Below are 21,883 nucleotides of genomic sequence, written 5' to 3'. Positions count from 1 at the left end.
GATCCCTTAAACTCACATCAGGTATGCCATCGACTATGTAGTCGAGGATCTCGTCTTCAGGTATTGGCACTTTATTGCCCATTATAACTTTATCGTGCACATACTCGTGGAAGGTTTCACTTTTCCTCCACACTCGTTCTTCAAACGACTTTCGCAGCACTATTTTATTCTGCCGATGGTGAAACATTCCCCTCAGTTCCACTAATAGCTCCTCGATAGACATACCGATATGTTCGGGCCTTGAATAAAACCATTCAAGGGCTTTTCCTTTAAGTCGCATGCCAATCAACATTTTGACTTGCTCATCATCCAGCTTATACGTTACCCTGATCATCTTCAATTGTTTTTCCCAATTTTCATAAGCTCCCACGTCTCCTTGATAACTGCTTAATAGCTCAGCCACAGTCGTGATGTTGATTTTTCTCTGCCTTTCGTCGGTGTACACTGGTGTTCTCACCAAATTTTCAGCTTGCCTCTCATTTGGTACGTTCAAACCGCGAAGACTTCTCACTAATTCCAGCTCCCGTCGAACGAGTTCCAGTTCTCGTTCGGCTAATTCTCTGCTTCGTCCGTCACTTTCTTCAACCGATGCACCTGAGACTGCCGCTTCGCTAACGTTTGCATTTGCAGCGCTTCCCTCACTGATGACACGTGCAACTCCACGAGCCCTCACGACATCATGGACCCATCCGCCCGACGGATCTACTTCCATCAATCGTTGGATTAATTCTGCTTTATTCCCTGTCGTAGTACACCCAAACTCTTTCAACTTATCTTTTAATTCTACCACAGTAGCGTCGTTTGGATTCATCTTCACTGTTTTGCTTCAAAATCACAACTTTTCACTTTCAATTCGCGCAACAACTTTAGCGAATAAACAACGTATAACGCGCGCGATATCACTTTACGCGACACGTTACTTTGCTTTCTTGAAACACAACTTTTAAACACTTTCCAACTTAAACGCGATTACTTTCTAGCAAAATGGATTTAGCTCACTAATCCTTGACTACTATTGTTACTAATATCCCGGACGAGCCCCCAATTTGTAGGGGATATTATATAAGTAGTTCTTTTATTCTGCTATGTACTATTTCTTTATTATTTTACTCCTTGACATTCGCTCTTACAGGGAAGAGAAAAGCAAAAGCCCTGATTCCGCCTCGCTCCCGTCTTTCATACCTCCTTACACACGGTCACATTCGATCATCGATTCGTACACGCATTCACACACTCTTGTCACGCGCTGACTTTTGGTCAAGATATCATTCTTACCATGCATGCATCTCGATTCGTAGAAACTGTCACTCGGTCCAAACACTCTTTCTTCACACTTCACTCGATCCAACTGTCAAACGGTCCAAACACTCTTCGTTCACACTTCGGTCAGTCCAACTATCGCTCGGCCCAAACATTCTCAACTTACATCCTACACTTCCCTAATTTTTCTTTTTATACGACCGACAAAACCATTCAGTTCACCTGCCATAACAGGGGCTCCATCGGTCGCTACTGACACTAATTTATTAAAATCTAAACTATTTGCCTGTATCATACGATCTATGCAGGAAAACATTGTTTCCCCTGTAACTCCTTCTGTCATTGGTACTAAATCTAATAATTCCTCCGTAAGTTGTAGCGTAGCGTCTAAGCCTCGAACAAACACTGCTGTTTGGGGTGTTCCCGTGATGTCCACGCTCTCATCTATTGCTAATGAAAAAGCAATGAAGTTTCTGCAACGATCCCTCAGCTGTTTGCAGCTGTCCTCGGCCATCATTTCTACTCGTCGCGTTAATGTTCGCCGCGACAGTGAAATGCTTTTACATAACTCCGTTTTCTCGGGGCAAACCTGCTCAACCACCGCCAAACATAGAACAACCTGGAACAACTAAAAAAACATTTAAAATTAAAAAATGGGGGGCTAACTTTATACACATCATTCAATATGTACTTCTTGTATACTTTTATTATATTCACTGAATACGAATCCGGAAACTATTTTTCGCCAGTAATTAAAATTTTTGATTATTTTTACTGCGAAATATATAAAATATTATCAACTACGTATGTTTAAACATCGATAAAAGTGATAAAAATGACATTCGAAATGTAGCAGTACTCAAATATTTTTTTTGAAATTCAAGTTGTAGAAGAAATTCTAATTATATGCATATGCGATTTCATACCAAGTTTGGTGTCGACTAGTATAAATTAATAAAATTATTCGTTTGTTCCCCCATTTAATTTCGTTCGTTGTTTAACACCCGAATAAATAGAAATAAAAGGTTTTATTGATAACAAAAAAAAAGAAATTATTATAATAATTGTAATAAAAATTTGTTAACAATTCCAGATCTAAAGTTAAATAATGATAAAAATAATAAGTTATACTTTGATGTAATAAAAATAGTTTTGTTCAAAGTGACTATAATAATACACCAACTAAATGAACCGTACCACCAGCCATTAAGAAATATTAATATATATTATTATATACAACGTAGACAGAAATGAAATATTGCACGTTTCGTAAGTACTTACCACTTGGTCGAATCGCTATTCGTATGAAACTGAGCAGGAATCTCTGACTTCCAAAGGGAGAGAGTTGGTGGGGCACATTCCAAGATCGCACAAATTATTCTCTGTTTACATTCCTGTTGGTATGCGCGTAGTAGTTTATATTGAACGTAAATATTTGTAAATATTCTATTCGCCACAAATGCGCAAAAACCAAACGGCGTATATTCAATGATAGAAATATTCATACCCTCTTAATATAGCCATGAAATGTAGAAAGTATAAGTACAATCAGTGTAATAAAAAGTGTCTAGTCAACGTTTAAAACAGAATACATACCTCATTTAAAATTGGACCAAATAACTGGAGGTTTTTTTTAATGAGAAGGTACAAATTTATTTATTCTGATACGTGCTTTAGTCGTTTAAAAAAATTACAATTTGTTGAAATCGTGAAAAAATTGATTTCTACTATTTTCTTTCACGATTTCAACAAATTACAATTTTTTAAAACGACTAAAGCACATATCTTAGTAAATGAATGTGTATAACTTCTCAAAAAACCTCAAGTCATTTGGTCGAATTTTAAATGAGGTAATCTGTTTCAAACGGTAACCGCACACTGTTTTATTACACTCAGTATACAACCTGTCGAAATACGTTTTTCGATCCAACGCAATTTGTCGCAATGTACTTTTACAATCTGACTGTGATAAAAAAGTTGAATATTAATCAGTTCGAAGAATAATGTAATAATTATAAAATTATACACTGGGCATTAAACAATCTTCATTTGAACCCAATGAAGAATTTATTGGCAATATTGAAAAATGTAATGTACATAAAAACAAAAACCTGTAAACAAAAAAATGAGCTTCGTGAAGCAAATAAGAGAACGTGAGATATAAAATCATAACGATATGAATATGTTACCGTGAATGACCGAAATTGGAGAATGTCGACATTCACCGGTGAATGTCAACAGATACCAAATACGTCGGTGAAAGATCGAATATTTTATTACATTGTTGTACATTCTGACCCTGTCCGGTGTGTGTCGACAATCACAGATATGCTCTGGTGGAGGTCCAAAACAGAAGAGTCAAAAAACAAGCGACTGGCTCTCTCCCGCCAAATCCTTTGTTCTTCTCGGAGTCAATCAGCTTTGTCAGTCTTATGCAAGCTTTGATAACGCGAGCAACGTTTTCTTAATTTTTTTTCCGATACCCTAATTTATACTAAATGGATACTGCAGTAAATCGTGATCTTTTTCTTGAAAAGTTAAATGCATTAATTGCGGGTAAACGAGAAGACAATTGTTTTTATTTTTCTCAAGAAAAGTATTCTAAAATACTTTCTGAAGTGGTTAGGGTTAGGTTAGGTTAGGTTAGGTTAGGTTAGGGTTAGGGTGCTGTGTATTTTAAATTCTTGGTCATTCCTTTCAGAAAGAGAGGCGAAAAAGTTACGTCCCCCTTGTGACGTTTTATAGCGACTGAATTACGGAGAAGAAAATATAAATCTCCAACATGTTCAACATTCACCATTAGTGCATGGTGAATGTCAACATTTACCGGTGTAAGTCAGAAATAAGGGTATTTAGCAAATATTTCGGACATACACCAAGCGACTATGTAAATGTTGACATTCACCGGTGAAAGTCGACATTCTCCAGATTTCGGTGTTTCACTGTAACAAATATACGAATCAGTGCCAAGATGCATGAAAAGACGCGTGGAAATGTAATTGAATATTAAGTAATGCAAATTTTAATTAAATTGCAAGTATTTGTAAATTTATGTTATATTAGATCCATTTAACATTGCCGTGAGTTTTGTACGAATATCGCATTGCTTTATTTTCCACTTATCGCACAATGTAACGGAATTCTACTATAAGTTTGCCTATTATTGCGATCGTCCTCACAATACAAACAAACATAGCTACAGCCCATAGACAGATCGCGTAGTCAGTTGAAACGAAAACCTGGCAACGTTAGGTGTTCAATTGATTGATACCTGTTGTAATAATTAATTGAATATTTTGAAAAGTGCTGCAAAGGTAGTCGTTTTAATTTCTATTATTTTATTATATTTTTTATAAAATCCAAAACCAACCGCGTCTGCGTGGAGCGACCAATAATTGTTTTTAAAACAAACCAACCGCGTCTGCTTGGAGCGACCAATAATTGTTTGTAATATAAAAATAAAACAACCGCGTCTGCTTGGAGCGACCAATTGTTTCCAAAAAAAAAAAAAACCAACCACGTTTGCTTGAAGCGATGGGTAGACCTACAAAACATGCATCTCGTATGAGGAAGTATCGTGCGAATGAATCAAACGACGCCACGCAATTACGTCTGTACAAAAATTGCAAAAGAAATACAGAGAAACGATGTCATGAAACTATTAACGAACGCCATTTGAGATTATCTGCAATGCGAAAATATATGCGTTCAAAATTATTGCGTGAAACGATAGAGGAGAAGACACGTCGCCTAACCATAATTTATAATCGTTTAAAGAACGAATCTGTCGAAGAACGATCACATAGGCTTAGATTAATCAGTAGGCGCCTAGCAAACGAAACTGCTGAGGAACGGTCACGTAGATTGAGATTAATCCATAGACGTTTAGCGAACGAATCTGCTAAAGAACGATCACGTAGATTGAGATTAATCCATAGACGCTTAGCGAACGAATCTGCTGAGGAACGATCACGTAGAGTGAGATTAATCCACAGACGCTTAGCAAACGAATCTGCTGAGGAACGATCACGTAGATTGAGATTAATCCATAGACGTTTATGCAATCAATGTATTGAAGAACGTTCACATCGTCTAATGCTCATGAAAAATCGTAATCGTAAAGTAATTTTAAGGGAAAGTACTGAATCAAAAACCACACGTAAGAGATATGCGCGAACTAGCTAAAAACCGAAGGGAAGAACGTTTCCACCTGGAAGATTACTTTGAATCGGCTATTAATATTTTTGCTGATGTACCCTGTGCAGTGTGTTGCAAGACTTTATATCCGCAGCAACGTTACACTTTACACACGCAGCCTTTGTCTGGTCTAATTCCTGCAAATCTAATGGAATCAGAGAAGATAACAACATGTTCTCGTTGTCTAAATCATCTTAAAAAACACAAAGTTCCATCACAGGCATTTTGGAATAAAATGGAACTAATGTCTGTACCTCAGGAAATAGCAGATTTATCGGAAATGGAGAAACAAATGTTGTGCAGAATAGTGCCGTTTCTTAAAATCATGAAAATTCATAATCGCTTCAGTCAGGATTGGTGCAAAGGTCAGGTAGTCCTATTTGCTCGCGATGTGTTCGAAGTAGCCGAGCAACTTCCAGTCCAATTAAACCAAATCGGTATAATGATTGTTGTATCGTCGAAATCTCTCCAACATGGAGAGATCCCGTGTTTCAAAAATAGGAAATAATATGTGTGAGGAGGAGGGTATCTTAATAAATGAATTCAGACGACTTTTGAGCCTAAATATTAATAATCGTTTATTGGCTCTGCATGCTTATGGGGAAAAAGCCCGTAGGCATAAAAAACCCCTTGTATTACTTATTACTACGATTTGATTATATTAACGACCGGTGGAAATGCATGCAATAAATGTTATGGTATTCGATTATAATCCCTGACCATGTAAGCAAATACGGGTCCGGGTGGTTCCATATAGTCCCCAACCCGGCAGGTCGACGCTCGACAGCTTACATGATACCAGGTGAGAATGTAAAATTAGAGAGGTACATGCTTAACCAACTCTACCGGTCGTCGTCACGACCATAATATGCGTTCTTATTAATATTCTTTAAACTTGCACTCGTGAACGAACCATGTCGTCGATCGCGGTCCGAACTGTCACGAGCTTCCTTTTAGACTGCCTAATAATCGTCGATCGCCCGAGAATCTACGTATTAAAAAAAGGTCAACGAAGAGCTAATTTCCGTTCTCGCTTGCTCTCTAACTTATCGGGAATGGCGATGACAAACCGTTGGATAATTTACGACTTGGCCGTGCTTACGTTAGGACCGATCCTAGCAAGAACTAAACAAAGACCCTGCCTCGGTTCGTATTTCGATATATGGTGGTCTACGCACCGAGCCACTTGAAGTCATAAACTACCTTCGGTCTTGACACAAATAAAACGTCGAGGGTTGAACAATTGTAGTTGAAAGTTACGAAAATTTGGAGTGACAGCGACAATTAAAAATTGATGTCGGAAAGCTTCGGGTAGCCTTACAATGGCTATTACAAAATAATGCTTTGTACAAAGACGTACAACCATGTTTTTCAAACATTACCAGTAATATTTTCGAAATAGCTCATGTCATTGAACAGCCGGCTATTGTAACAGAGGAAATTGAAGTTGCACAAAGAAATACTGAACTAAACAGTAGATTTGTAGACGTTGGTCGAAATGTAGCTATTTTACGAGGCACGTTTCATCAAGCTAGCGATCGCTTCGGTATCGAATCTCGTGGTAAGCAATGTACTGGCATAGCTGCAATTGCATGTGTTGCGTTTCATTCCCTAGATCCTAGTACGTGGTGTACTAGTGATGTCGATTATGTGGTTATAATAGGAGATAAATATTATCGTGATTGCATTGAAGCGCGAAGTATTCCTAACCCCAACGAAATCAATGTAGACTATTTAGCCGCAACTGAATTATTGCCACACGTAACATATAATAATAGGCGAGTCAATATCAACGTTGACTATGAAATGTCAGTAAATGGTCACATTGATATTGATAACGGTGTTGATGGATTTCCAAATTTAAAAAATGGTTTGATTACATTTTTTCAACGGTATATGTACGGAATTCTTACCGCGAATCTTACATCAATAGCTGTATCATGTAGCAACCAATCGGAGACCACCTGCTATTGGTTGTTTGATTCCCATGCAAGAGGTCCAAAAGGATATAAAGCACCGTTACGGGGCGCCTCATGCTGTATGAAATTTACTACTATTGATGCTTTACACGCCACCTTGCATCGTAATTTGTATGCGAAAGATGGCAACAGTAATGTATTAAATATCTACTCATTAACACCTGTAACAATTGCATCCGAGAGAAATAGATCTTCACTGGTAGAAAGAATGCAACATCTATCGGTTGCGACCCCACGAAATGAATCCAACGGAACACGAATTATTTTCGAAACAAGCATGCTACGTTCGATTGACGAAGGTATTCCCAACATCGATAATATCGTCTGTATCAACAACAATAATCATAATAATATTAATAATAACGCCGAAAATGACCCGATACAACTGGCTAATATACATAGAAAAACAGCGCCTCCTTTGAACCTAGAGAGGGAGAGCAGAATTGAAGAACTGTGTTGGTACTTCCTGTTTCCAGATGGAAAAAATGGATTCAGAGAGCATCGTGACATCCCAATAACACCATTAGATTACTTCCAAGCACGTATGCTGAGCAATGACAAACGGTTCCAACGAACAGATTATCTGTTCTTCGCATTATCAGTGGTTGAATATTACCGCGCAAAAGCTAGCATTTCAGTGTCATGTAGAATGCGCCAAGGTGAATATACTCCAGAGGGATTAGTAGACAACATACATCTCACAATGAGAAACATAAGAGGATCGGCATCATACTGGAAACGATGCTGTTCGGAATTAATCGCCATGGTTCGAAGTCTTGGACCGCCCACATGGTTTGCTACGTTCTCTTGTAATGATCTGAATTGGCCAGATATGTTCAAGGCATTACTACTATCCGAAGGTCAATCAACGACCGAACTTGAAAACCTAACGTTTGCAGATCGACTACAATTGGTTCAGAGACACCCGGTAGTTATCGCAAGACAATTTACGTTACGCGTAAACGCGTTAATGCAGTATATAAAAAACTCGCAATGCTTAGGCGGCGTTGTTACCGATTTTTGGTATAGAATTGAATTTCAAAATAGGGGAAGTCCACATTTGCACATGCTTATTTGCTGCGCAAACGTACCTGATTTTCTTACTAACGAAGGCCAAAATGTTATTGAGAAAACTGTATCTTGTTCATTATTGGACGTCGAAAATCACGATATGAACGATATAGTTCAAAAAGTCCAAATTCATAAACATTCTCATACATGTTACAAAGATCGTAATAATCGTTCTTGTCGATTTGGATTCCCCAGACTGATAAGTGAAAGAACGATGTGCTTAGGCCCAGATGACACACTTGCCAACAACGGGCGTTTCTGCGTACTTAAGAGAATCGCAGATGAAGTTATGGTGAATAATTACAACCCAACTCTTTTAAAGCTTTGGAAAGTATAACGTGGGTATTCAACCATGCGGAAATGTTACAGCCATCGCATATTATATTGCTAAATACGCAAGTAAATGCGAGCCGCAGGACACAGGAAATATTATTAAAGAAGCCGTTTTACGAGCGAAACGCCGAAACGATACCATCCGAAATCAATTATTTTCGGTATCTATGGCAATTCTATCTCAACGTATGGTCAATGCTATAGAATGTGCTTATCGATTATGCCATCTGCCTCTTAAAATGAGCTCGCGAAAAGCTGTATTTATAAACAGCTGTCGGCCTGAGCAGAGATATAGAATTCTGCGATTTGAAGAAAATGGAACATCATTTTTCAATAACATATTCGATCGTTACGTAAAGAGGCCAGACAACCTAGAGAACTTGAGTTTAGCCGAATTTGCTGTCCGATATGAAACAGTTTCAAGTGAAATATGGACAGAAGAGGATGGCGACGCAGAACTTAGAACTGACGATGAAGAAATTACGAGATCGAAGTTTATAAAATTGAAGGACAATACCCGAATGCGAATAAGAAATAAACCAGCTATACTCCGCCACCGATATTATACCCTGAACAGTAATAGAGAAGGATACTTCTACAACTTAATAGTGTGTCACATTCCATTTCGTGATGAAAGTACACTTATGTCCGAAAACGAATCTTCGGAACAATGTTTTCTTCGACGGCAACACGAGTTGAAACCTATGTTGGGTAACGCAATCGTCGAACAATTTACTCACGCAGAGCAAATTATTGAAGCGGCGCTCGCCCAGGTTGTTGCTTTGAATGTTGTACACGAAGAAGAAACTAATGAACATTTAAGAGATCGAGTCGGAATTCATGTCGACGAAACAATATATTATGATCAAGGTGATTTATATGAAGATCAACAGCAAGAAACAATTGCAATGCCAGAAGATGTGTTCCTTAATAGTATTCGAAGTCTTAATATTCAACAGAAAGACTTATTAAAATGTTTCCGCAGTAATTGAGAAAGATATTAAAAAAAATGATGATGAAAATACGGAACAAATGTTGCTTTTTATTACCGGAGGAGCTGGTAGTGGCAAATCGTTTAGTTTAAAATTACTTGTTGAACACGTTAAACGCTGCTATAATCCTACAGTTGATATGATGATAAAACCATCTTTCATTGAAGTAGCTTCTTTGACTGGCGTCGCTGCCCGTCAAATATTCGGAAAAACTCTGCATTCCTTGTTCTCGTTGCCTATTGAAAAAGGTACTGCAATGACCTATCGACGACTGACAGGACAGAGGCTCGAACAGGAGAGACGAAAGTGGCGTCATACAAGGTGGTTAATTATCGACGAGATATCAATGGTATCTTATGAGAATTTGCGAATAATTCATTTAAGATTGCAAGAATTCAAAGCAAATGATAAACTATTTGGTGGCGTAAATGTACTTCTCTTTGTCGATGTCATGCAGTTGCCCCCAGTAAAAGGACACTGGTGTTTTGTACAGCCACATTGGTGTACTGCAGAAATTAATTTATGGCATCAATTTTCATTCTGCGAACTCACCATTAATATGCGACAAAGAGATGACGTTGAGTTTATCGATTTATTGAATAACCTTCGGTTTGGGGAAGTGACAACTTCTCAACTGGAAATATTATGCGAACGAAGAAGGGTTCCTCTAACCGGAGAGTTCGAGGATGGTGCAGCAGTAAGAATATTCCCAACGATAAAATTAGTGGATGAATATAATTCAAAAATGACTGATGAATTAGCAAAATCACATCGAATGTACGTCATTGATGCAATAGACGAATCCCGTGAGGCAGCTACATATGGAAAAAGGCCACCAGAAAATGTCATACCTGCAAATGTAAATAATTGTGGCGGACTGTTACATACAATAACGTTAACTGAAGGATCGTGAATCATGCTGCGACGAAATATATCAATTTCTGATGGTTTGATAAACGGCGCAATGGGAATAGTGAAGAAATTTACATGGCCGCCACTTCGAAGAGATCAACTAGAACAGGGAGAGTTGCCGGACGCGGTATTTATAAAATTTGACGACGAGTCCATTGGAAATAGATTTAAAGATATCGACGGTTACATCCCAATATCTCCAGTTGTAGCAACGTTTCAAGCGACGAAAGGTTATGGGGACGTCGAGCGCAGAATGTTACCACTTATTCTAAGTTGGGCAGTAACGGTGCATAAATTACAAGGGACTACATTAAACAAAGCTGTAATTGATCTTGGCAAAAAGAATTTTGCAAAAGGCCAAATTTACGTCGCTCTTAGTCGTGTCAAAAGTTTAGATGGTTTAGCTCTATCTGATTTAGCACCAAACAAAGTCCTCGTTAAACCGCATGAAAGAGCACTCGCAGAAATGTAAAGATTACGACGGTTACTTTTGCAAAGAAACAGTCCAAATCAGCTTCCAGCGACTGATACGTGAAGAAGGAAACCAACCCTTCTTTTAGCGACCAACTGATAGAGAAAACGACGAAGTCTATTTTTTTTTTCATTTCACGGATATTGTTGAAAAGTCACAATCGGTATATTCCCTGTAGAATAAACGCCGAAAAAATATAAATGAAGCAGTACGTTTTTTGCAATAAAAATTGACAGAAATGAAAAAATGCAAAATGTTTTCTTAACAAAACCAATCCGGAGACATACGTTAGAAGATACAAAAGGTTTCGTTCCGATTGGTCCATCCGTCTCGGAGTAACCGGCGAACACACATTTAGAAAGAAAAAGTCATTAGGAATGAAAAAATGCAAAATATTTTTTTTATGGGACCAATAGGGAGTTATACTCTATAAGACGCAAAAAGTTTCATTCCGATTGGTCCATCCGCCTCGGAGTAATCGGCGAACGTAAAAAAAGAAGAAAAAAAAACACATCGAATTGAGTATCCTCCTCCTTTTCGAAGTCGGATAAAAAAGCTTTCAAACCTGCTATTGTAGAATGATCGAAAATATTATCGACAAGGGAAACCTTTTGCCGATTAAAATTACTAGGATATAATGATTTGAAATTTATTTTATAAGCGTTCCCTTAGCATCTAAAAAAAATTGAATAACATGGGTGATACTCCGTAAGACAAAAGCATGAATGTGTTAGTGAATGTATGTGTGGCCAACTTCACTGCGACAAATATAACAGACGATTATTCTAATGCAGAGCCCGGCAAGATTTGCACTTTCCAGCCGATTTTCAGCTGGCTCCGCCTACCGCTATTCCCCTTGCCCCGACGTTCAGCGCGCAGCCTACGAATCGTTCGAGGCTCAGGAGCGTATCACTTGTATACGTATGCTGGCAATAGCTTTCCACATCACCCGCGAGGTACTATTGTCGATGCGTTTTTTTTAAAGTGGTATCCCCAGTAGGCCTAATCCACAGATGATAATCCACTGATGATAATCCACTAAACGGGAACAAAATTAAATAAGAAATTATAAGAGCTTTTGGGACTTTTTAGGAGGAAGATTAGAAATATCTATTTGCATATTGCACGTAGCAAGCCGCATAAGATGCGGTAAAGAATCATCGCTTAATGAAGAACGTTTTTCATTCTTTATAAATTTCATTTGTGAAAATGAAGTTTCACACAAATATGTGGATCCAAACATTGAAAAAATTCTAAGTCCAAAATCACGAAGCTTAAGGTATGATGTTTGTGACAATATTTTATAAAAATCAGGACCGGTTTCTTTAACCATTTTAAGAGAAATGTCACATTGTAAATCGCATAATTCATCCTGCAAGTCAAGATGCTGTTCTTCGATTGGCGCTGTAAGGGGATTCTCGAAAAGAATTAATTCGGTTCTAAGTTTTTCGAAGCAAATAAAACGTGTATCGAATTCTTCTATGAGACAATCTACGAAATGAATATATTCCTTAAAATTGCAGCTATTGCCGTATTCTTTGAGAAGAATCTCGCATGACGGAAAAAAAACGAAAAACATCATTATTTAAATGAAATTTGAATAACTGTAATTTTCTTCGGAAAGAATCAACATGACTAACTAATTGCGAAATACTTTGATTTGTTCTTTGTAACTTTAAATTGAGAAGCCTAAGTTGATTAGTTATATCTGTAATAAAGGCAAGTTCGGAAAGAAATGTAATATCTTCCAAATGAGATATGTATTCCTGATATTGTGGGTTGTTTCCCTCTTGTAAAAAAAGTAAAATCTCTTTTCTTATCGAAAAAAATGTTTCCAAACATTTTGCAGCACTAAGCCAACGTACTGGGCAATGGAGCGGAACATCTGTATGAACAGCATTATGTTCCTGCAGACATAATTGAAATTTCCTATGAGTCAGGAATTTGTGTCCACCTTTAATTAGGTTTATTATTTTAGACACAGTGGCCATAATTGTTGATAATTGTACAACTTTGCCACTTAATGCTTCCTGATGAATTATACATTGTATAACAGGAATGTTACTGTTTCGCTGCTTTAATTGACCTGCGAATCCTATCTTCAAACCCGTCATATTTCTTGCGTCATCAGTTGTAATCGAAGAACATTTATTAAGATCTACACCAAATTTTTGAAGTGATTTTTGAACTGCTAAAAATATATCAAGTCCCGTTGTTGTGCCATGTAAAGGGACGAAGTCTAACAATTCTTCGACACATGAGAAATCGTTCTGCACGATTCGAGTAAAAATACTTAATTGACTCGTGTGTCGAATATCAGTGCTCTCATCGATACATAAAGAAAAATATGTACACGACTGCAAAAGATTTTTTAATTTTTCCGTAATAGAAGCACTGACATCAGTAACTCTTGAAGTTACCGTTTTTGAACTAAGGGGAATGCTCATTGCTTCCTCAAGTGTTAAAGAATTACCGAAAGCTTTTACCGCTTCGATAATACAATTCTTCACAAAAACACCTTCACTAAATGGTTTTGCATTCTGTGCTATAAGTAAAGAAATGGCATAAGAAGCTAATACAGATTTTTGAGAAGAAGAATTGATAGAAGGTGGTAGTGCACCTTCTTGGTAAACCAGCTTTAATCCTTCGATTATGTTCAATTTTTCGGTATTTGAATAATTGGAATATTCGAGCAAATGACGAGTTCTGAAATGTCTCTCTATTATAAACTTCTTTACTACCAAAGGTTTAAAACCACAGAGTAGACAAATCGTTTGATTGGAAATAAAACTGAAGAAATAATTAACTTCCCAAGATTGATCGAAATCTTGGACATACCTTTTATTATTCATCCTCTACTCTAGGTTGATTCGTTAAAAGAAGAATAAAAATGTTCAACTTTCTCACTACGATTAAACACTGCCTCGATCTGCTGTGTTTGCTACGACTGCTTCATAATTGTTTGGAAAACAATTGGTAATAGTAAATGTTGCCTGGACAACAGCCTGTTATATCAAAGCACGATATAACAAGCTGTTGTCCAGGCAACATATCAAAGTACGATCGTAGTGAGAAAGTTAAACATTTTTATTCTTAATTGAAATGTTCTTCGATTACAACTGATGGCGCAAGAAATATGACGGGTTTGAAGATAGGATTCGCAGGTCAATTAAAGCAGCGAAATGTTTGGATCCACATATTTGTGTGAAACTTCATTTTCACAAATGAAATTTATAAAAAATGAAAAACGTTCTTCATCAAGCGATGATTCTTTACCGCGTCTTATACGGCTTGCTACGTGCAATATGCAAATAGATATTTCTAATCTTCCTCCTAAAGAGTCCCAAAAGCTCTTATAATTTCTTATTTAATTTTGTTTCCGTTTAGTGGATTATCATCAGTGGATTAGGCCTACTGGGGATACCACTTTAAAAAAAACGCATCGACAATAGTACCTCGCGGGTGATGTGGAAAGCTATTGCCAGCATACGTATACAAGTGATACGCTCCTGAGCCTCGAACGATTCGTAGGCTGCGCGCTGAACGTCGGGGCAAGGGGAATAGCGGTAGGCGGAGCCAGCTGAAAATCGGCTGGAAAGTGCAAATCTTGCCGGGCTCTGTTCTAATGCAAGAATTCTTGCAGAAACCATTGCAATAGTCGTCTGTTTCATTGTTTCTTGGACACGCGTCTAGAAAAGGCAATTTTCTAACTTTTTGATTTCAGCCTGTGATGAAAGTTTAAAATATGACATTTGTAAAAAAAGTTATGTGTATGCTAAAAATTTCATCGAGATCGATCAATGCACTGAGAAGTTACAAGTAATTTATTTCTGAAAATCGTGACTTTTCATCTAAGAAGCCGCAATTCTCGGAAATTTTAATTGACCTATCTCGATTAAATTTTTAGCGTCCTCATAACATATTTTTTCCAAGTGTCATATTTTAAATTTTCATCACAGGCTGAAATGAAAAAGTTAGAAAATTACCTTTTCTAGACGCGTGTCCAAGAGACAATGAAACAGACGACTATTGCAACGGTTTCTGCAAGAATTCTTGCAATAATTGTTGGAATAATCGTCTGTTATGTTTGTCGAAATTTTAAGCATGCACATAACTCATTTTAATCTACGAAAGACATATTTTAAATTTTCATTATAGGCTCACATAAACCCACTGTATATGAGACAAAGCAAAAAATATTTTTGTTACAAATGGTCACCTTATTATAATTGTCAATGACACTCGCGAAGTAAAGAAAACAAGAAACACTTACTGTCGCCTTTTTCCATTTTTCTCCGAAACCTTCTGCACGCTGCAAGTTCAACGACGCCAGTGAAATTGGAAAAGGAGAGCGCGTTGGTGTTTCGTTTCTTTTTAGAGCGTTGCCATGGCTGTCGTTGGTATTTATTTCTTTCTAACAATAAGGCATCTTCGCATAGAAGACATACATATATATAAGACATCTTCGCATAGAAGACATACTGTAACGTCGCGAAGTTCTCCCTCTCACTGAGATCTCCGCGTACTTTTGTATGATTTGTATCTACGTTGTTAGCTAGGTAGAGGTTCTTACTTACCTTTCGCTGGGCGAGGATACCTGTAGAAATAGGTCGTCCTGGTGGATGTAGACGGTAGGGTAGATGTTCGAGTCAAGATCACACACTTCCGATCACAACAAATGTTTATTGGGTTTAAATACAATCCTTAACTTGCGCGCTCTTTACAGATGACGATTTGCTCTATCGGGTCTCTGAGTCCCGTAGCAGAGTCGTACTTTGTGGATTTCTGTACGCGTATTTGAATTGAATCCCGGAATCGCGTTAAACGGACTGGCCGATTCTGAACGAGTTTCACGGAAGTGATCGGGTCGCGATGACTTTTGAGTCTGCACTAAATTTGATCTGATACGAGTTCTGTACTATAGTTGGTCTGTGTTGTTTCTGTAGTATAATTTGTCTGCTACTGGTTCTACACTGAATTTGATCTGATACGGGTTCTGTACTATAATTGGTCTGTAGTATAATTTTTGTCTGCTCGCGGGCGGTTTGGTCTCGTTATTATATATTGATTAATGAGGTCGACTTTTGATTTGGCAATTCGGGTGAACCACCTCGTCCGGATCGTCAGCGTTCTTGCCGTACGACATCCCGGCTGAGTTGCTCACTCAGAATTTTTGCGGAGCGATGAATTTGGATGGTGCAATAGAAGTTCACAGAATTTGTATCGCGTAATGTAAGTTTAAAGAATCTGTATAGCGAAATATAAGTTTAAAGAATTTAGGTCGCGAAATAGCGGCTTAAAGAGTTTGGGTGGCGAAATAGAAATTTTAGAGAATGCGTCACAGGACGTGACACCTGGCCGCCTAGATTGTTGCATATCGGTACGATATCAACAAATAAATCTGGAAAGAAAATTTTCTTTAAGCGATTGTGTTATCCAAATTCATAGTTTGCGGTTTTATGAGTTAAATGAGTTTTACAATTTTAAGGTGAGTGTAATTACAATATTTGTTAGTTGGTGTGAATTTGTTGCGCTGGGTAAAATTTTTCTTTTTTGCTAATATTTCTTTGCGTTTACGAATTGGTATGTTACAAAGAGTAAATGGTTTTCGGATGGCCATTTACTTCCCTCCCCGCTGAGATTGAGGCGGTAGGGGTGCGTAGCGGAATTACATATAGTGCGTGTAGTGAATAATATTGTAGACCAACACTTCTGGGCTTCTTTATTAACTTTTAAATTCAATGTTTCTAAAATGAAATTGGTAATTCTTAGGTCCTCTATTGTGGCTGGTATGCGCTGAGACAGCGGTGTTTTGCATGCGCTGGTTCCGAGTATTATTGAGCGCTTCATCGGTTAATGTCCTGTGTTTTACTTGGAAATTTTGTGCACCTGGTGGGGTAATTGATATATATATCCGTTCGATCGGGTAGTATCGTCACTTGAGCGAAAAAAAAAAATTTTTGTTCTGCTTGTTATTTCTATCCGAACGCTGCGATAACAGTCACTATGACGTTTATCCCGTTTCCCGTTTTTATGGATCTATCCAAGCCCAGGAAGGAGGTGTTTGCGTCATGGGTAAGTGGTCTTTATTTTGTTTATTCATTATTGTTGTTATTGACCCTCTTTTTTTTTTTTTTTTTTTTTTTTTTTGTGTTATTCATTGTGTGCTTTTATTTGTTTCTCCTTCTTCAGCGTACTGATGGCCGTTTTATCTGGTGCCATGGCATGATCAATCTGGCATACAAGCGTACGGTACGGGAGTATCGTCGTAACTTCCGCCGGTACCTCGAGGAACTGTACGAGTGGGACGAAGATCGCATATTGGATATCGCCCCCTTATTCGCCCTCGAGTGAAGATTCATAAAAAAAAAGATTTCACTCGCATATGTTTGTTCTCTCTTTTATTTTTTTTTTTTTTTAAAGTATATATACTCTTGAACACAAATGATTTCAACAAGAAATGAACATCAAATAACACTAGATATAATCAGGATAACCCCTGATTATAACATTGTAGATTAGTCTTACCATATGATAATCATAAAATGGTAATAAGTAGATATGGACATTATCTCGATACCATGTAAATGCAAGATTTGCTCCCTGAAAAAACCAGTGGTTTTTTATTCGTACAAATAATTGTACACTATCGATTAACCATTTTATAGGAGCTTCATTGCAATGATCAGATAAGTAGTTAACCTCTGACAAACCTGATCGATGTGGTTGCCTACGTGCCATGATAAGTGTAAGATATAGAGGCACAATATCAAGTAAAAGAATAAATGTGTTATTTTTTAAAGTAATATTGTCTTTCAAGACTGATTATTGTTGTAGATAGGTAAATAATAAATTCATAAGATAATAGTGAAGATATATGTGATATGAAAGGCTTACAAAACATCTTAATTTTCATTGTTTTGATCATTTGGACCCGGTGCTTCAGGTCGTCCAGCAGGAGCAGGGGGGAACACAGGCATTCTAGCGTTTACATTTACTCTCAGTGGGCATCTAGCAATGTTAGTGGATACTTGTCCTATATTATCTCGAGGTATGAAAGCAGGTATAGCAACTTTCCATTCTGCAGGAGTTTCAATATTCCAGTCTGTGAGAGCATTAGATATAGCATCTGATATAGCTCTTAAAGGAGATGGTTTATCTAAGGTATTTGCAGGGATAACATTCAGTGGAACTTGCGTTTGAACACTGTAGAGGTTAGCCATTATTATTTTGAAAGATTTTGACCGCTGAGATTGATGCGCTTCCAACTCTGTGACCATTTCCTCAGATGTTACCATCACGGTACCATGTGGTAAATCGCGGGCTTGTCTGGGCCAGCCTGCCCTAGATTGCCTATCTAGTTCCCTCACTCTGTCTGCGGCTTCTGCATCTACTTGTTCTCTTGGTACAATCGGAATTTTAAACACTTCATTTCCAATCTCTCTCACTGTGTAACCCTGAACTGTTTTATTATATTGGTCAAACAACGTTAGCTCTGTCTCAGTCTTTGCCTTGGATATATTGAACACACCTGCTGCCAGAATGCGCAACTCTGATTCTGCAACAACACACATTCCCCCTGCTGATCCTCTATATCCACCGAATACTATATCCTTCATAAGTTCACGTTTAATATGAGTACAGAGATATGCAAGGTCCGCATATTGTCTTAGGTTAACAGTAGGACGCACAATTGAGCAAAAGGGATTTCTTAGCAGATCTAGTGCCATTCTACATGCATTCACAAAGTTGCTCTCTGGAATTCCTTTTCTTATCAAGAGTTCCACATCAAAATACTGTAACCTAGAAACTACATCTGCTATGGTAATTAAGCATGTAACATTAGAACTGGTGGATTGTTCAATAACCCATGCTAGTGACAGCCCTTCATTACTTTGTAGCATTGACCAACACATTGCAAGTTGATTGTAGATGTTTTCCCATGTAGGATCTTTCATTGCATAGAACCGGGGATACTGCCTCACTATTCCCTCCGTTATGTAGGCATCTAAGTTTAATCCTGGAAGTCGTGATTGAAACTGTTGCTTTCGTCTGCTTATCCAACTTGCTGTCAAATTATGCTCCTTAGTCATAGATACTATATAGACAAATGTAGCCCCTGCAATGAGAGATCGGCATCTGTCTATGTTTTGTATAGCTCTTGCTTCCAAATATCCTAACATCGAGCCTTCGCTCATCTGCAGCCAAACTGGTGTAATATCGTCTATAATGTCAAAGTTGATATTATCAAGTGCTATGTAATCCACCAGAGGATCTGCAAGATCAATCCAAGCATTTCTCGCGTTTTCATTTCTTAGAAATTCTGATGGAATAGCTTGTCCTCGCATGGAGTAGAATATATGTGTCTGGAGTGATAACGTATGGTTCATCGAATTTGGGGTACTGTAGTATAGGTGCGTTGCATAATATTTCCTTGAGTTTTATGAAAGCGTTTTGCTGTTCCGTGTTCCAGGAAAATTTTGTGTCTTTTTGCAATAAACTTGTTAAAGGTTTTGCAATTTTTGCGAAATTATCTACGAATCGTCTGTAGTAGCCTGCGAGTCCTAAGAATTCTCTTATGTTCTTGACGTTCTTAGGAGTTGGAAATTTTTGTACAGCTTCTGTTTTTGCTGGGTCGGGTTTTATACCTTTCCCACTTAGTATGTGTCCTAGAAAGCATACTTCCGATTTAAGGAATTCGCATTTTTCGGGCTCAAGTTTTAATTTTACGTCTCTTAATTTTTGTGCGACTGTGTTAAATCTCGTGTTGAGTTCCTCTAAATTTCCTCCAAATATTATGATGTCATCGATGAAAACAAAGCAAATTTTTCCAATTGAATCACCTAATGCTGTGTTTATTACCCTCTGAAAGGTTCGTGGCGAGTTTCTTAATCCGAAAGGTAAGACATTGAATTCAAATCGTCCCAATGGATGTATGCTGAAAGCTGTCTTATGTATGTCTCTTGGGTTCATCTTGATTTGATGGAAGCCTGATTTTAAATCTACTACGTGATATAGTTTTGCCTGTCCTAATTGGTCGAAGATTTCAGTTATATTTGGGAGTAGATATGGGTCTGGGATCGTTTTTTCGTTTAATTTTCTGTAGTCTATTACCAGTCTCCATCTTTTCTTTCCCTCGGCTGTTTCCTTCTTTTTGACTACCCAAGTTGGGGCGTTAAAAGCACTTTTTGAGTGTCTGACAAAACCGTTTGCGATTAATTTTTCCGTTTCTTGTACCGCAGTTTCTTTTAATTTATGTGGCAGGGGAAATTGTTTTACATATACGGGTTTCTCGTCCGTTAGGTTAATTTCATGTTGTTCCGTATTGTAGGACTCTATTTTATCTCCTTCTAACCAAAATATGTCATTATTTTCTTCGATCAATTCTCTCATTATGGCTTTCTTATCTTCGGATAGGTTTCCTAGCCGAATTTTTCCTAAAAGTTTATCCCGCCGATTTTCCGTTTCTTTGCTTTTCGTCACAGTACCATTTTCCTTGTTTTCTGTAAAACTGATTTTTCCTACTTCTAATATTTCGCTTTCGTCTATTTCTGGTAGGTTTCCTGTTTCCTGAAATCCTTCCAATATGTCTTCTACATCGTATGCTGCATAGTTATATTTGTTTTCTAAAAGGTCAGTTTCGTTTTTGAATTTGATGCTTGTGTTTTCATCTACTTTTGTTAGAAATGTTGTATAGTCGTACGACTCTATTTCGCACTTTCCTTCGTGGCTGTCGAGTACTGTATTTATACTGTTTATTATCTGTCCTGCGTATTTGTTGTCCGTTCTTAAATGTTCTTCGAGATTTGCTGACGTCGTCTGTTCCGTATTTATTGTTACGTTACTTGGTTCGTTATTTAATTTGTCCACTATGTTTAATAAATGTAGTATATCGTTATTGAAGCTATCGTCTGAGTCTCCTGTCATATTATCCGGTTGCGGAAGGTCTTGGTTTGCATTGTCAATGTCGCTCGAGTTTTCGCTGATTCCTGTTTGTTTGTTTTTATTAGCTGAATTACTTGGATTGATTGTAAATCCTATGTCTTTATCTTGCCAACTGGCACCTCCGTTATCGGTTTGGTTAGTGTTTATGGTTAGATTCTTTACGTTTTTTGTTCTGGGTATTGCACCTAATTCTGTATTCGCGTTTGATACCTCGGTTGTAGCTTTTGGTGTGAAGTCAAATGTTCTTCGTTCTGTTGGTGAACGTGGTGTTTTACGGCTTTGTAAAAAGGCTGATGCGTGATTACGATCTTCTACAATACTTTTGAGTTCAGGATTTTCTTGTGTCCTGCTTCTTGTTAATCTATTTTCGTCTTTAATGTTTTTGTTATCCGTTGGCTTAAAATTCTTATTATTCATTTGAAAGTTTCATTATTTGTAAATATTTAGTGAATAAATGAGTTAATTTTATGTTTAGGTGAATTTTATGTCTACTTTGTAGCAGTATCTCAATGAATTGATAATGTTGTATATTGAAATTGATTCGAAAGTGAATTTCTTGAATTTTTGTTAAAGTTGCAGACAAAGATTTATATTCTCGAGTTAGATTTTTTTATGAGTCTACCCTATATTACACGTTAGTAGTGCCTGTTGGCGTTCGATTCGTATCGGAACCACTGTAATGTCGCGAAGTTCTCCCTCTCACTGAGATCTCCGCGTACTTT

General features: G+C 37.6%; 1 protein-coding gene across 2 annotated transcripts in view; it reads right to left on the bottom strand.

Moving 5' to 3' along the window:
- Positions 1-947: 947 nt before the first annotated feature.
- The window catches only part of LOC114882122, a 340,169-nt gene continuing 319,233 nt past the window's right edge, over positions 948-21,883 (bottom strand). The window contains exon 5 of one of the 2 annotated variants that reach the window (XM_046289969.1): positions 948-1,888. In XM_046289969.1, the coding sequence (XP_046145925.1) occupies positions 1,430-1,888 (459 nt within the window). In that variant the 3' untranslated portion in view covers positions 948-1,429. The remainder of the gene's footprint in view (positions 1,889-21,883) is intronic. The other variant, XM_046289970.1, reaches the window with a different exon arrangement.

The sequence above is a fragment of the Osmia bicornis genome, unplaced genomic scaffold, assembly GCF_907164935.1.
Source record: "Osmia bicornis bicornis unplaced genomic scaffold, iOsmBic2.1, whole genome shotgun sequence".
In the NCBI taxonomy this organism is placed as follows: Eukaryota; Metazoa; Arthropoda; class Insecta; order Hymenoptera; family Megachilidae; genus Osmia; species Osmia bicornis.
Note: the sequence above shows the minus strand (reverse complement) of the source record. Positions and strands in the feature narration are given on the sequence as shown.